This window comes from Scyliorhinus canicula, chromosome 3, assembly GCF_902713615.1.
Source record: "Scyliorhinus canicula chromosome 3, sScyCan1.1, whole genome shotgun sequence".
NCBI lineage: Eukaryota > Metazoa > Chordata > Chondrichthyes > Carcharhiniformes > Scyliorhinidae > Scyliorhinus > Scyliorhinus canicula.
This window is the reverse complement of record NC_052148.1, coordinates 262,843,960-262,860,101: the sequence shown is the minus strand read 5'-3', so window position 1 is coordinate 262,860,101 and position 16,142 is coordinate 262,843,960. Positions and strand designations below refer to the sequence as shown.

The 16,142-nt window shown below is 49.7% G+C and overlaps 1 protein-coding gene and 1 non-coding gene across 4 annotated transcripts in view; one reads left to right on the top strand and one right to left on the bottom strand.

The window, feature by feature from the left end:
- LOC119963505 (probable E3 ubiquitin-protein ligase HERC3) overlaps positions 1-16,142 on the top strand; it is an 86,117-nt gene that overhangs the window by 56,681 nt on the left and 13,294 nt on the right. For 2 of the 3 annotated variants that reach the window (XR_005460115.1, XM_038792719.1), the window contains exons 13-18: positions 1,753-1,910; positions 3,517-3,597; positions 6,368-6,418; positions 10,329-10,391; positions 14,253-14,342; positions 15,598-15,708. Coding sequence is in view for 2 of the 3 variants with exons in the window: in XM_038792719.1 (XP_038648647.1) it covers positions 1,753-1,910; positions 3,517-3,597; positions 6,368-6,418; positions 10,329-10,391; positions 14,253-14,342; positions 15,598-15,708 (554 nt within the window). In the remaining variant the exon portion in view is untranslated. The remainder of the gene's footprint in view (positions 1-1,752; positions 1,911-3,516; positions 3,598-6,367; positions 6,419-10,328; positions 10,392-14,252; positions 14,343-15,597; positions 15,709-16,142) is intronic. The other variant, XM_038792720.1, reaches the window with a different exon arrangement.
- On the bottom strand, positions 10,449-10,551 carry LOC119964002. Its single transcript, XR_005460244.1, has one exon. It is a non-coding gene; the product is annotated as a U6 spliceosomal RNA (small nuclear RNA).

Sequence of the window (16,142 nt, the reverse complement as noted above, 5' to 3'; positions counted from 1 at the left end):
ATCTTCCTCTTTCCAGTGGAGACACTTAGGGCACGATTCTCCTCACTCACGACGGGGCAGAGAATAGCGAGCGGCGCAATTTTTTACGGCGACGCTGGTCCGACGCCCTCCCGTTATTCTCCCCCCCCCCATGCCCGCCCCCTGACACGAATCACTGCTCCCGGTTTTTTTATGGCGAGCAACGATTCTCCCCTGGCCGATGGGCCGATTTCCAAGGCCTTTACGGCCGTTTTCACGATTTTTAATACACCTGCTATACCAGTTCGTGAAAATGGCCGCAAAGTGCCGTTCTGCACAACCATGCCACCGATTGGCACGGCCGCACCACGGCCGTGCCAAGGGTGGCATGGGCCCGCGATTGGTGCCCACCGATCGCGGGCAGCGGGTCCGATTCCCGCGCACTCTTTCTCCCTCCGCTGCCCCGCAGGATAAGTCCGCGGGGCGGCTGAGGGGCATTACAGACCGCGCATGCGCGGCTGACGTCATCATATGCGTCAGCCGTCGCTAACTTTCGCGCGCGGGCTTAGCGAAATTCGTTAAGCCCGCGATGCCGGAGTTCACGGGGCCGCGATGCTAGCCCCGACCGGGGAGCAGAATCGGGTCCCGGGAGGGGGCGTGGAGGCTGCCGTGAAACACGGCCGGTTTCGTGGTAGCCTTCACGACTCTCCGCCTTTGCGGAGAATCGCGCCCTTAGTGAGCACACAGGATTGATTGAACACATCACACCCACCACCTGGATTGTAGCAGACTGGTTTGTCAGTCTGAGTATCTATAGCAGGATTAACAGGAGAGTCGAATCCAAGTAGGAGAATCGTTAACAGTTTAATAAATGTGTTAAAGCTATCTCCAGGTCTGAACCTTGCTTGGTCAGAGTGCACATCAAGGAAGCAGCTTTTGCTACGTCAAGGGCATAACAAAACAGGCGCAGTCTATGCTGAAGTGAAGTCAGCCAATCAGGAAGACACCCGAGGAAATATGTGGCACGATTGTTTCAGGGATGGCAACTTCAATAGTCATGGAGGAGCCTAGAAAGGAGAGTGAAAAAAATTGTTTATCTCCAAGTAACACTCCCAGTCGGATCTATTCTGCAGCCTGGAATGAAGAGCTTGTTGTATGAGGAACAGTTGAGGACTTTGTTCTGTACTTGTTGGAGTTTAGAACGATGAGGGGGGATCTTATTGAAACTTACAGGATACTGCGAGGCCTGGATAGAGTAGACATGGAGAGGATGTTTCCACTTGTAGGAGAAACTAGAATCCGAGGGCTCCGCCTCAGACTAAAGGGACGCTCCTTTAAAACAGAGATGAGGAGGGATTTCTTCAGCCAGAGGGTGGTGAATCTGTGGAACTCTTTGCCGCAGAAGGCTCTGGAGGCCAAATAACTAAGTGTCTTTAAGACAGAGGTAGATAGGTTCTTGATTTATAAGGCGATCTGGAGTTATGGGGAGAAGGCAGGAGAATGGGGATGAGAAACATATCAGCCATGATTGAATGGCGGAGAAGACTCGATGGGCCGAGTGGCCTAATTCTGCTCCTGTGTCTTATGGTTTTGGCTCCTACCTGGGCTGACTTTTATTGTACTGAATTAATTAGCTCATACTCCATAATTAATTGTGTCGTCCTCATGGGGATTATAACAGCACCCAGGGTTCTATCTTTATAGTCCGTCATTGTGTTTGCTTTTTCGGTGGGTTACCATCTGATCGGCTGTGTTTTAATTTGCGTGAATATTTCTGTGCTCTTTCGTGACTAGAATGCTGGTGGAGTACAATGCCTTATTATTTCTTCATGCGCCTTGTGAGGATTTATCAAAAAGAATCAAAGCAACTTCTTCAAATCACCATGGCGGACACTTCAAAAGACAACTCCAAACTGCACGCTACATTAAAAATTTTACAAGCACTGTACAAGGTAGGTATGAGTTACCCTCATTACTCTGGACCTCTATTTTGAGCGTCTCTTCACCTTGTTCCACCTCTGGCTGGCTTGTGGCCATGTGGCCACAGTCAGGAACCTCTAGCTTCTTGCTAGCTCACTCCTCAACCTTCAAATAACTCCTGAAACGATGCGGGCGCGATTCAACCAAAACATTTCTAAGTGTAATTTTGGGCGGGTTTGGCAGGGTGTTTGTCACTGGCTTTTGGAACTATAAATCCAGAGTTATCTGTTCCTGACAAGCAAGCTGCACTTACCATGGGCGAAATTCTCCGACCCCCAGCAGGGTCGGAGAATCGCCTGGGGCCGCCGAAAATCCCGCCCCCGCCGTGGCAGAGATTCTCCCGATCGGAGAGGCCCCTGCGGTGATTCTCCAGCACGGATGGGCCTAAGTCCCGCCGCTGGGAGGCTTCTCCCGCCGCCGAGGTTTGAACCACCTCTGGAACGGCGGGATCAGCGGCGCGAGCGGGCCCCGGGGTCCTGGGGGGGGGGGGGGGGCGGGGGGGCGATCGAACCCCGGGGGGGGTGCCCCCACGGTGGCCTGGCCCGCGATCGGGGCCCCCTGCTCAGACTCCGGGCCAGTGCCCTGGGTGCACTATTTTCCTCCGCGGCCGCCACGGCCTCCGCCATGGCGGAAGCGGAAGAGAACCCCACATCGCGCATGCGCCGGCAGTGACGTCAGCGGCCAGTTGCCGCTAACGTCACTGCCGGCGCATGCGCCGACCGGCGAAAGCCTTTCGGCCAGCCCCGCTGCCGGGGGCGCCGGTTTTTTGCGCCAGTCTTCTGGTCTCAACCGCTCCGGCGCTGGGCTGGCCCCCAAAGGTGCGGAGAATTCCCCACCTTTGGGGAGGCCCGACCCCTGAGTGGTTGGCACTACTCCCCTACTCGGGCACCCTCCGTCACGCCGGGTAGGGGAGAATCCTGCCCCATATGTCGGCTGGAATTCTACGGGATTCTCTTTTCCCGCCGCCAGCGCACCCCCGCCCGTGGGCTTCCAGCCAGCGTGGGGTGTCTCCAATGGGAAACCCCATTGTCAAGCGGCAGGAGCTGAGAATCCCGCTGTCAGAATATCCACTCATGTATATAATGAGATGCAGACAGGCAGTGATTGATACATAGGATGACCAGTGAGCACACAGAACACAGCAGCCAATCACCAGACAGGACACTACCACTATAAAGCCAGAGGGCACTAGTTTTCTCGCTCTCTCGGGACCCAGCTACTGAGACAGTCAGAGTCCACGAGCTAGCAAGTGCAAACACCATGCGGTAGCTAGTACGTCTGGTCAGGCTACTACAAGGTCACCAGTCAGATCAGTATTGTGTCGACCTACAGCTGAATATGTATAGCGCTTCGATAGTTGAATAAAACAGTGTTGGATCTTCTCCAGTGTCAGACGTCTGTTTCTAACTTCCCTGCATCGAGTGCAGTCCACATCGAACCAACCTGCCTAACACATCGCCCGCTGCCAATGAACGGGGCGCCTCCGAGACACACGGGGCTGGGGGAACGGAGAATGGTGCCCGTCATGTCTGAAATGACACCCAAAGTATTAATTTCTGTTTAATCCTATCCTGGCAGGTGAACTTGAGCAGACATCAGAAGATTTCAGAGTTAAATTTCCGCATTCCTGTGATGGAAATTTTTAAAAGCTCTTTAATGGTAAGTGGACAAATATTTCTATAAAAGGCTGAGCTACAAACGATCCCAGGGCTCTCTGTTTTTCTGACGTTCATGTTACAGAGTGGATCTCCCATGTCACATTCTTGTTACATTCCTGCAACTTCAGCCGCAGCCTGCCTTAAGGGCCGGCAAATAGATTTTTGAGTTTTTCTGCTGCTGCCTAAGATTGGATTAGATTGGATTTGATTTATTGTCATGTATAGCGAGGTGCAGTGAAAAGTATTATTCAGGCAGATCGTTCCATACATGAAAAAACATAGGGCCTGCATAAATACGCAATGTAAATACGTAGGCACAGGCATTGGGTGAAACATACGGAGTGTAGTACTACTCAGTAGAGAAGGTGTGTGGAGAGAGCAGTTCAGTCCATAAGAGGGTCATTCAGGAGTCTGGGAACAGCGGGGAAGAAGCTGGGCGGGATTCTCCATCGGCAGGATCTTCCATTTCACCGGCAGCGCACTCACGCCCGTGGATTTCCCGACGGCGTGGGGGCGGCCACATTGGGAAACCCCATTGGCCGGCTGCCGGGTCGGATTATTTATGATTATTCATAAATGTTTCGCAACAGTTCCAATCGGAGAGAGTGCTGCTTCACATTTAATCTAATCCTACAAATCATTGTTCAATACATCATTAAAGAAAGATAGAATTAGAAACATTTACAGCCCAGAAGGAAGACATTCGGCCCATCACACTTGTGCTGGTTTATTGGAAGGGAGATAAGAATTAGTCCCTGTTCTTGGACCTGCAAATTTTCCCTTTACAAGTACTTAACCAATTCCTTTCCCAAAGTTACTATTGAATCTGGCTCATCACGCTCTCAGACAGAACATTCCAGATCAATACAACTTGCTACACAAAAATTATTCTCCTTCCCAACCTGTTCCTTTGTCAGTTACAATAAAAAGTTACACCGTTCAGCTTCAATGCTGATTAGGGCCCGAATCTTCGCTCCCGAGTCAGGTTGCGCAGCCACGGGAGATTTTCCGACTCCGCAAACCTGACTCGGGATAAATTCCCGGGATGTCCACATTTTCACACCAGGATGGTAGGTGTCAACTGGAGTCTGGCCCATCACCCTCGGGAACTGTGGTAATCAGGTGGGGGCAGTGAGGGGGTCGGTGTCAATGTGGGCTACAAAACTCGACCAGGCTTCCAAGCGAGGTCCAGGAAGGAGCGCTTGCTCCGAAGCAGGAAGTGGATGGGTGGTTTGCAGTTGCTCAGTAGGAGACTGCAGTCGACAGTGAGGTGAACCATATCAACTGTCCAAGTGCTGTGCTGATACGGCAAGAGATGGCCGATCATGAACTTTCCCTGTGAAAATATAGTCATTGCTGCTGACATTCATTTTATAGTGAAGGCGGTCCCTGTACTAAAGCCTCATAAGACACAGACATCGGAATAGCAGCACCTTGGCATTATCAACTGCTAATGATACTCTGTGTTGATTAAAATTAGTACAATGTCTCCGTGAATGACTGATGCACATTTCACCTGCCACATACTCTCTTTCCAACCATCTCTCAGGGTGGGGCAATGAAATGAAGCCTTGACCAGGATCCTCACAGCTACATGCTCTCTTGGCAACACAGTCTCACTCAGAGGTCTAGCAGGGTAGTGTTCCGTCAGGATATAACATGTCATCTGGGAGTGACCGGAACAAATGTCAGGCTACCCCCATCACCATGACAACATGAGGCATTGATGAGATAATCTGCTTAGTGCAGGCAAACAGATATATGTTTCAGAGACCATTCATAGCTGAATGGTCGTCTTTTCCCAATTCTCATGCCAAAATGCGCCAAAGAAGAGACAGCGGAGAGGGAGGGGTTGTGCCCTGGTTCAGTGACCAAGACCTCCAGAACCTGATGGAGCAGGTACAGAGATGGTGGTCCCATTTATATATGTTGGCCGGCGCATCCTGCTCACTCGGGTGGAATATCCCTTTCAAGGCCCCAACCTTGAACGCCCCTGTGTGTCAGCCACCACACCTGCCTTTGCTTTTCTTTAGGGTTGCGACACTTGCTCAGAAATGATGAAGGTTACTGAAAATATACATGAGGTCTCCAGAGCAGGTTTAAAGCTTTCCTTCAAAAGTGTAAAGCCCTCTAGTCGTGTTCCACAACTCTCAACAACAAAAATGGCTTCTGAGTGAAGGCAGCTGCACTGTTAAATGTGCCGCTGTCTTTGGGAAAAGCACATGTGTGAACCCCACCCCAACTCTGCCCCCCCACCCCCCGCATCTCACACCTTCCCACCCCCACCCATCATCCCCCTCACGCCCACCTGGTGGAACTGGCGTGTGTTGGGTTTGTAGACAGGACTTCTGGATTCAGGGGTCTGCCGCCATTTTGGATAAGGCGCTGAACCCTTCTGACTGCGTACAAATCCGGGCCTAGATATTGGTGGAAACACCTCAGGTGACCTTACGACGCGGAGAAAGTAGGAATTGAAACCAAGACTCCAGGTTATGTCATGATAAAACATGTCTTTTTTTTAGTACTGGTGCCTTTTCTAATATGTCCATTGCACTTTGAGGAGAATCTTCTTTGAGGAAAGGGTGTTGGTTACATTGGAAAGAGGAACGTTACAGCTTATTTCGAAGGCCAAAGAACAACATCAAAAGCATCTTTCATGTTCAGATTTTCAATGCCCTGAATTTGATTTAATATTTGCTGATATCAATCACGAAGCAAAGTATTTGTAAACTGATGCGCACTGTTACTTATTCTCATGTTATTATTTTCAGGCATGTGCAGTGAAGCTGTTTCCCATCAACCCCCAAACTATATTTAATGAGGTACATTTTAAATAAGTACAATGCAATGTGAATTTGAGCAGAAAGTGAATGGAGATAGAAATTCAAAAACATGTTGTACAAAATGTTTACTTTATTCGTTGAGCATTGCTGAGAAAAGAGACACACTGTTGAAGCTTTTCATCTCACACTCATCGGAACACTTTCACAAGAATGCCAAATACCATGGGCAGCAAGGTAGCACAGGCACGATTCTCGCTTGGATCACTGTCAGTGCAGAGTCTGCACGTTCTCCCCGTGCCTGCGTACGTTTCCTCCAGGTCCTCCGGTATCCTCCCACAAGTCCCGAAAACGTGCTTGTTAGGTGAATTGGACATTCTGAATTCTGCCTCTGTGTACCCGAACAGGCGCCGGAGTGCGGCGACTCGGGCTTTTCACAGTAACTTCATTACAGTGTTAATATATGCCTCCTTGTGACAATAAAGATTATTTTAAAAATAGATATTAAAAAGGGTAGATATTCAAAGGGATCAACAATTTATACTGCATGAGAAATTATGATGATTGATTGGCAAGTGGACTTTGATTGGTCAAGACATTGCCATGAAGGATGCAGCAGAGACCAGTCACAACAAAGCTCTTGTTGAAATTCAAGAGGCAAGTAAACTCTGTTGGGTTGAGACATGTCATGGGGAATGAAAAGGGGAACAGTATCCGTCAATGTTTTACCTAATTGAAAATGTGCCTGGACACATTACTTTTGCCTGCAGAGGGCCCAGCCATGCATATTAATATATCTAAGTTCGAGCAAGTGAAAATGAGCGACACTGCAAGTCCAGCTGTTAATCTTAAATTGGTTGTTCGTGTTATTCTTAGTACACTCTGGATTGTTCAGTGGGTGCTGCTCAAACGGCCGTTCACAACAGGCCGACTACTACTCTACTGAAACAGCCCATGCTTGCAAAATTGAGAACATAGGGGGTTGATCGACCGGCCAGTTTGCACCCGAAAGGCGGCATGATGCGTCTGGTAAATGCCGGGAGATCCCTCTTCCAGGATCTACCCAGCTCGCCACACCTCGCGAGACCTAATCCCGAGGGGTCTCCCAGGGGTTCGGAGGCCCCCAGGTGCTTTCCCTCTGGGTGGGGTGGCACCCTGGCACTGAAGGTGCCATCTGCGCACCCTGGCACAGCCAACCTGGCACTCTGGTACTGGTATTCTGGCACTGCCACTTGTGTGCCAGCCTGGCACTGCCCAGATAGCACTGCCAGCTGGCAGGGGCACTACCTTGGTGCCAGGCTGGCATTTGTTCCACGCCAGGGATCGGGTCTGTGTGTGACTGCCTGTGTGAAGTAGGGTGTGGAGGGGCCCGAGGACCCTCTTATAGGTGATTTGGGGCTTTGGGGGTGGGGTTCGGGGTCATGTTGAGGGGTTTAAGAGATTGTAGCGCCCCCGATCTCTTCCTGCACTGAGGAGTTCCGGCAGACAGAACTCCGCAGTGTAGGAAATGGGACTAAATGTGGCCTTGGCAGGACATTCCCGCTGAGGCCCCGAATTACAACAGAGTCTCGATAGATAGCATGGTGTTTCTTGGCACTGCGAACACCGGGAAACACCCGTCTAAATGAGCTTGTCATGGCAATCGGTTGCAATTTGGTTCGATTTTGCCCACAGTGTGCAGAATTAGATATTATTCCAAAATTGGACGGCATTTACTGAACAACCCCAAGTGTCCAAACCAAAACCGTTGGGATAACTGTTCCCTGATTCATTCTCCATGGCAATGCCTTGACCAATCAGTGTCCACTTGCCAACCAATCAGCACCCTATTTCTCATGCAGTGTAAATTGTTGCCCCCTTGGAAGTTTGGTCATCTTGTGGCTCAGTCCTGATGAGTGTGAGATGAAAAGCCTCGGCAGCATGTCTCTTGGTGAGCAATATTCACGTTCTGTACTATCAAGCAAGTAGTTTAATCCTTATTCTTCTTCAGCGATCACTAGCTAACGAGTATGACTGTCCACCTAAGATATTCCGTGTTACTTATCATGGGGTTCTTTGGCCGATGAGCTGAATCCTACAGTCCCATCTCCGACTGCATACTTGGCATCAGTTTCCGGGAGGTGGGATTAGTCCTTGGACTCTAGATTGCTGGTGTTCCTTTCTCAGGCTCCTTTTCCGAATCTCCTCTTGCCTTGGGTATCCTCAAAGAATTGTGTCCCTTCAATCAGGAGGTTCCTCCAAGTAGATCTCTTCTGAACAAGAGTCTCCCAGGGATTGACGGCGATGTTACATTTCTTGAGGCAAGCCTTCAGGGTGTCTTTGAAGCGCTTCCTTTGTCCTCCTCTTGTTCGGGAGCCTTTCTTGAGCTGGGCGAGGAAGGTTTGCTTTGGCAGTCGGGACTCTGACAACCTAAGCACAAGGCCAACCCAGCGGAGTTGATTTCAGATGACCATGGCCTTGTTGCTGGTGCTCTTGGCTGGTTTAGCTCAGGGGCTGGTTTAGCACACTGAGCTAAATAGCTGGCTTTTAAAGCAGACCAAGGCAGGCCAGCAGCACGGTTCAATTCCCGTACCAGCCTCTCCGAACAGGCGCCGGAATGTGGCGACTAGGGGCTTTTCACAGTAACTTCATTGAAGCCTACTTGTGGCAATAAGTGATTTTCATTTCATTCCATTTCCTTCAAGGCCGCTGATATTAATACGCCTGTCCTCCCAGCTGATGCGGAGAACACGATAAATGAATGTGTTTCCCCCATTTACATCTTTTATTGTGTTTGAACCTCAAATTGGGTGCAGTCACCCGCCATGGGAGTGAAGCATGAGGTTTATTACTTCAAGGGCCAACCTTCATCAAAGATATGTTCAACAATTTTTTATTTTTGCCGGGAGTTAGGATGGGGAGTTAGATAAACTATGTGTGAATTTGTACTGTACAGCTGGTGAGCTGTAATGGATTGGCACTTTACATGGCATAGAACCATAGAAAAGTTACAGCACAAAAGGAAGCCATTCAGCCCATCTTGCCCATGCCAGCCAGAGGACACCCACGCGTCCTTTCTAATCCCGCCCTCCCGCACCTAGCCCATAGCCCTACACCTTACAGCACTTAAGGTGCAGATCCAGGTACTTTTTAAAGTTTAGGGTCTCTGCCTCCACCACTAAGGTTGGTGAGGGGGTGGGATCAGGGTTTGAGAGGCGATGGGGAGACAGGAGAATCTGTGGGGGGGGGGGGGGGGGGGGGGGCTGCCTCCAATGTGCCCAGGAGGCAGGTTAAGGAGGAACCTCTGCTACTGGTTTCATCCCAGAGGTGGCGGGATGAGGCCTGTAAATTGGCATTAATTGCTCAGGGGCCTCCCTTCGTCCGCTGCCAGAGAGGCTGCCCAATGCCACCCCAACCACTGGGTAAAATTGCAGCGGGAGCAAGGGAAGATGGGTGCACTATGACCCTTTGCCTTCAAACCCGTCAATGGGGGAGCATTAAATCCAGCCCACACTCCCTGGATTATTAGTCCAGTAACAAAATCACTCCACTGCCTAAAGTGAACTGACCCTATTTGATTTAAAAAATAGATAAACTGTGCATGCCAGTCCATGCTCCACTGCCAGATCTGTGACACACTATGTTCAGTCTGCAGTAAAGTCAAAAACTCGATGTGACGAAGAAATTAAAAAATTAAGTTAGAAATTAACAATGGGAATTGTTAACACAAGAATGTGAATTCAAACAAACAGAAGATTCATTCTTACCCATTCTTTGCTGACATTTGAATTATGCCCTCATGACCGCCCAGCTCCAGGATAGGATTCTTAATGGAATACTTCAATGAGGCAATGTGCGTCATTCGGGGAAGCCGATACATTAGTAGAAATGTAAATGAGACACGCACGTCCATGTCCTACTCATCCTACAGCAGATAGGAATCTGTGATGTTGATTTTGTGTTTTAATCACAGTTAATGGATGGCATTCCCATTCCAGAAGCTCAGGTTCAGCTGTACTTCTCAACACTTCGCCAAGTAGGTCATCCGTGTGGAATGTTTGGCTTTTTAACAATCATCACTTTGTCTTTTTTTTAATACATGGAAGGCTTCACGAATTTGCGTGTCATCCTTGCGCAGGGGCCATGCTAGTCTTCTCTGTATCGTTCCAATTTTAGTATATGAGCTGCCGAAGCTAGTACCACCATCACCTTGTCAATCGATTTTTCGCCCTGTACCGTGAAACTGTCCATGGGTCCAAGAGAAGTCAGGAGACCTGCTCTCAGCCCACAATAAAACCAGTTATAAGAGGGTAAAAGACTCCCTTTTTTTGTGTATCACGCACATTTTTCCCTTTGGGACACAGTGGGGAAGTGGTGGATGGCTTCCGGGTTGATTATCAGCCCGTGAACCTTCCTCCCGTGGCCAACAGGTGCTGGCATTGGACTTGATCCCAAAGGGTTCTGGTTCAGAGCTACCATTGCACCTCAAGACCTACCCTCTGTCTCTGATACATGGGGATGGATTTGGCCCAATGCTTGTTGCTCTCTCGCAGTGAGCCAGCTGAGAATTCTAACCTCACATGGTAAATTGAGTATGAGGACAAGGACGGATGCAAGAGACCTCGAGCTGGGTGTCTGTAATAACCTTCCTGAGGCCCATGGGGATACACTGATTGATCTACTCGTGGGGCTCGTGGAGTATGAGCCGCCCCATTGAGTGGGAGGAGGCCCACCTAGCTGGGACTCGTTAGATTTCTGTATAACCTTGGTTGTCCCACCAGGATTATACTGTGTATATAGTTTGCTGCCGACCTATGCGACCTTGATTAAATCCAATGTTCACCTTATCGCTTGGCTTCCTGGGTTATAATAGTGATAATGACCTGGAACTCACCGCCCATGAGGGTGTTGGAAACAGAGACAATCAGTGATTTCAATGACCCTTGTTTTCTCGCCCCTCTGAGTGGTAAGCTCACTGGTTAATCAATGAGCCACTTTCATCAACAGGGATGATCATTGAGAGGACTAATAATTTGGGGCAGCACAGTAGCATTGTGAATAGCACAATTACTTCACTCCTCCAGGGTCCCAGGTTCGATTCCCGGCTTGGGTCACTGTCTGTGCGGAGTCTGCACATCCTCCCCGTGTGTGCGTGGGTTTCCTCCGGGTGCTCCGGTTTCCTCCCACAGTCCAAAGATGTGCAGGTTAGGTGGATTGGCCATGAGAAATTGCCCTTAATGTCCAAAATTGCCCTGAGTGTTGGGTGGGGGTTACTGGGTTATGGGGACAGGGTGGAGGTGTTGACCTTGGGTAGGGTGCTGTTTCCAGGAGCTGGTGCAGACTCGATGGGCTGAATGGCCTCCTTCTGCACTGTAAATTCTATGATAATAGGGTTCTGATGGGATGATTTCAATACCTTGTGAGTTTGGTCAGAACACTGAAGGATATTTCCAAGGAGGGGTCTCACAACATGGTCACCATGGGCAAAAAATGCTGATGTCCAAATCAGATGTTTTTGGCCTTGGATGAAATTCTCCGTTTGAGAGACTAAGGACGGGATCCAACGGCCATCCATCGCTCACAGTCTCGCGAGACGTTGTGATTGAAATCCCGCCTATTGTGGGCAGAATCACTTTATAGCAAATCTGCATATTAGACAAGACAGCCAATCTCACTTTAATGTGCAGATTCCCGAGGGGTGGGAGGGATGTCCCTTGCCTCGGACACCTCGGGCGAGTGCCATTCAGCAGTGGTACCCAGAAACAGGGACCAGACGGCTAGTCACTCGTTGGGGGTCTCCCAGGGGATCGGAGGCCCCAGGTGCAAGCCCTCTGGGCAGGTGGTACCCTAGCACTGGCACTCTGACACTGCCAGCATGGCAGCCTGGCTGGGGCATTGGTGGTGCCAAGTTGTAATTCTTTGTGAGCTGGTTACTGGACTGGGAGTGCCCTGCGCTGGTATTGGGGGGAGGGGAGGGGGGGCATTAGGGCTTGGGGGGGGGGGGGGGGGTCAGGGGTTGTGTTAGGGGCCTCTCACCATACTGAGGATTTTTGGCAAGCCGAGTTTCTCAGTGTAGAAAACCCCTCGCCCTCTGCCTTGCATTCACCACTGAGGCCCTTATTAAGTGGGGTGCTCTTTCCAAGGGCCGGTGCAGACCCAATGGGCCAAATGGCCTCCTTCTGCACTGTAGATTCTATGATTCTGTGATTAACGCAAGTGGCGTTGTATATAATGTGTTTCTCGGTGTTGCCAGTTCCGGGAAACATGCAGCTAAAGATTTTCACAGTAATTTCATTGCAGCGTTAATGTAAGCCTACTTGTGACACTAATAAAGATTATTATTATTAGACGCACTCGCTATGCGACCAATCACACCCTAAGTGATGATGCCGTGACTGAATTGCGTGCGGTTCACGTTCCTGTTGGGGGCACTATTTGTGGAGCAATTCAGGACATGCTAATGGGCCGGCATTCTACTGGCGTGAATTCCGAGCAATTCCCGGCCCAGGGGGTGTTCTAACGATTGGGGCCGGAGTTAACACCAAAGAGCCTGGCAGCTGGAGCTGTTTTTAAACGCTCCACTCACCAAACACTCATTGCAGCCACCAAGATGGCTCAGCGAAGGCCTGTCCTCCGGGTTTGGGAGTCAGAGTTGGACCCACTGCTCCTTCCTCAGTGTGGGCCGCAGACTCAATCATGCCCTCCTGGGCACTGCCTGGGAGGTGGTGGCAGAGGCAGTCAGTGCTGCCAGTCTCACCAGGAGGAGACAGCTGATGATCCGGAGTGGTGGGGGGGTCACGGTGAGTCCTCTGCCCCCGAGAGGGGCAGAGAATCAATGAGGGTTCCGTAGGCCGCAGTGCAGGTGTCCTCTGGTTGGGGTGAGCTCTGCTGATCCCCTGCTTCCTCTGCAATGGGGCAGCGCATCTGAGGAGTGCCAACACCTGGGGCGCCCCTGATTGAGCTTGGCCCTTGATGATACAGCTGGGGTGTGAGGGTGTCCAGAGGGTCAGCCTGGGTGTGCTCCCAGACGACCAGCGGCTCCTTGAGCATTTAAAGGACACAGGCAGCATTCCGCAGTGTGAGCAACCAGGAGCCTGTAACTGGCACCAGAGGAGTGGGTTTAAAAGACAGACTGCAGCAATGTCGGTCTGAGCTGGGCCATCCCAATCCCGAGGGCGACACCCCAAGTCCACGGGCTCAGCACCAAGTCACTACCCATTACTCCCTCTCGCCCAGTCAGCCACCTCCCAAAAAGCTCGACAGTTCTCAATGAATTTATCAGTGTTTTCTTAGCCTCCCGTTTCCCCTCCAGAACCATGGCGCCCGGTCCACATTTGTAAATACTTGTAGCCATTCACACCCGCGAGACTTCCGCCTGACAGGAGGGGAGCATTGCGGAAGGGTGGAGCACGCTGTATCCAACCCGCTAATACCATTTAAATGCGTGTATATGCCGGTTCTGCATGCCGCATCCGGCGTTGGGTGCAAACCTCGGTATCGCCATCAGCGAGGGACCGGAGCATGGCGCCTGAATCGGCACCGGGCGCGGACCTCGATTTTGGCTGGACGTCCATTTCTCCACCCGATTACGGTACCCGCTTGCGGTATCGCGGGGCAGAGAATTTTCTCCCTCATCTCCGGAGATTTTCCAATCATCCTTCGGAGGAATTGCTGTCTATACATCAGCTGTTAGTGAAAATGTAATGTATGTGAAGCACTGAGATTCACACTGTCCCACATTCATGGATCAGCAATGAATTGGTTTAGTAAGATGTCATTGGGAAGACTTAAATGGAGGTAAACATTTCAGAGGGGAACCATTTGTAATTTTCTAAAAGTATATCTAAAACACCTGTAACTGTCATGAACATAAAGTATTTATTTCTGTCTTCCATAGATACAGCAGCAATTAATTCCATATCCTTGCATCTTTGATTTTGAAACAAAGGTAGAAGTATTGAATCTGGAAGCCAAGACACATCGAAATGTAAGTACTGTGTTGTGTTTTGTAGATGTGTAACCTAACAATTGAATGCCTGTATATAACGTGTGAACTGAGGTATATTTCAGCATAGTAGCATTTTAGTAGATTTAACACAGAGGGGAGATTTTTTTACATATATAAATTTAGTGTACCCAATTCATTTTTTTCAATTAAGGGGCAAATTAGCGTGGCCAATCCACCTAACCTGCACATCTTTGGGTTGTGGGGCCGAAACCCACACAAACACGGGGAGAATGCGCAAACTCCACATGGACAGTGACCCAGAGCCGGGATCGAACCTGGGACCTCGGCGCCGTGAGGCTGCAGTGCTAACCCACTGCGCCACCGTGCTGCCGCATAGAGGGGAAATGTATCGTGAATGGCAAAACTCTTAGGAATATAGCATCAGAGAGATCTGGGAGAACAGGTCCACGGATCTTTGAAAGTGGCCTTCATTGGACGGGGCATCAAGTATAAAAACTGGCAAGTCATGCTGCAGCTGTATAGAACCTTGGTACGGTCGCACTTGGAATATTGCGCACAATTCTGATTGCCACACTACCAGAAGGATGTGGAGGCTTTGGAGAGGGTGCAGAAGAGGTGTACCAGGATGTTGCCTGTCTGGAGGTTGTTAGCTATTCGGAGAGGCTGAATAGACACGGACTGTTTTCATTTGAAAGACGGAGGTTGAGGGGTGACCTGATAGAGGTCTACAAAATTATGAGGGGCATGGATAGAGTGAATGGGCAGGCACTCTTTCCCAGGGTGGAGGGGTCAGTCACCAGGGGGCATAGGTTTAAGGTCCGTGGGACAAAGTTTATAGATGTGCGAGGCAGGTTTTTTTACACAGAGGCTGGTGAGTGCCTGGAACGCGTTGCCAGGGGATGTTGTGGAAGCAGATACATTAACGGCGTTCAAAGGGCATCTCGACAAATACATGGTTAGGATGGGTATAGGGGGATACGGCACTAGGAAGTGTTGAGGGTTTTGGCCAAGGGTGGTATCATGACCGGTACAGGCTTGGAGGGCCGAAGGGCCTGTTCCTGTGCTGTACTGTTCTTTGTTCTAGTAGTATTTCACGCACTTTAGGCTGGTCGCCTTTCTGTAACTTACCAGATAGTTATGCCAAAAGTGAAGTTAGAATTAATGTTACGTTCAGACTCGAGGCAATGTTGTCGATTTTTCTCTGACTCCTTACTTTTGTGGGTGCTTTTGCAATCGGGATTAGTTTTCTAAGATGTGAAACAATTTGTTTCAGAAAATCTCTCAACCAGTACTGCGGCTGGCTGTGTCAAGGGATAGGATTGTTCAGGATGCGTTGTATGGCTTAAGATTGAACAGATCAGCAGACTATTTCGCTCCTCTTCAGGTACAAAACTGCTGCATTCAATTGTATGGTGAATTCCTTTTCACTTGTGAAATATTTTCTGAATCTCATCGTCAACTCACCGGGATTACATGAAAATAGTTTTTACATATTATTCAATGCCTTACATGTCGAGTCAATAGATGTTTTCCTGACCTTTCAGAAGTCTTTATTTTTGGCCAATATTTTGGCGAAATGTATGGTAATTTGGGAAATGCCATGTTGAGTTGGTTGTGCCAAGGTGATCTTTTGCATTGCGGACTAAGCCTTTACGCCAAGGGGCTCCCTTCACCAGCCGTATTCCACCTGTTGCAGGCTACGCTTCTTGGGGCTGAAGCAAGTTCGATCATAAACAAGATTCAAACAAGTTAGAACCAATGGCCTGGTCTGGTCCATGAGCGCTCCAGTCTAATTCACATACCGCCTACAGTACTCAT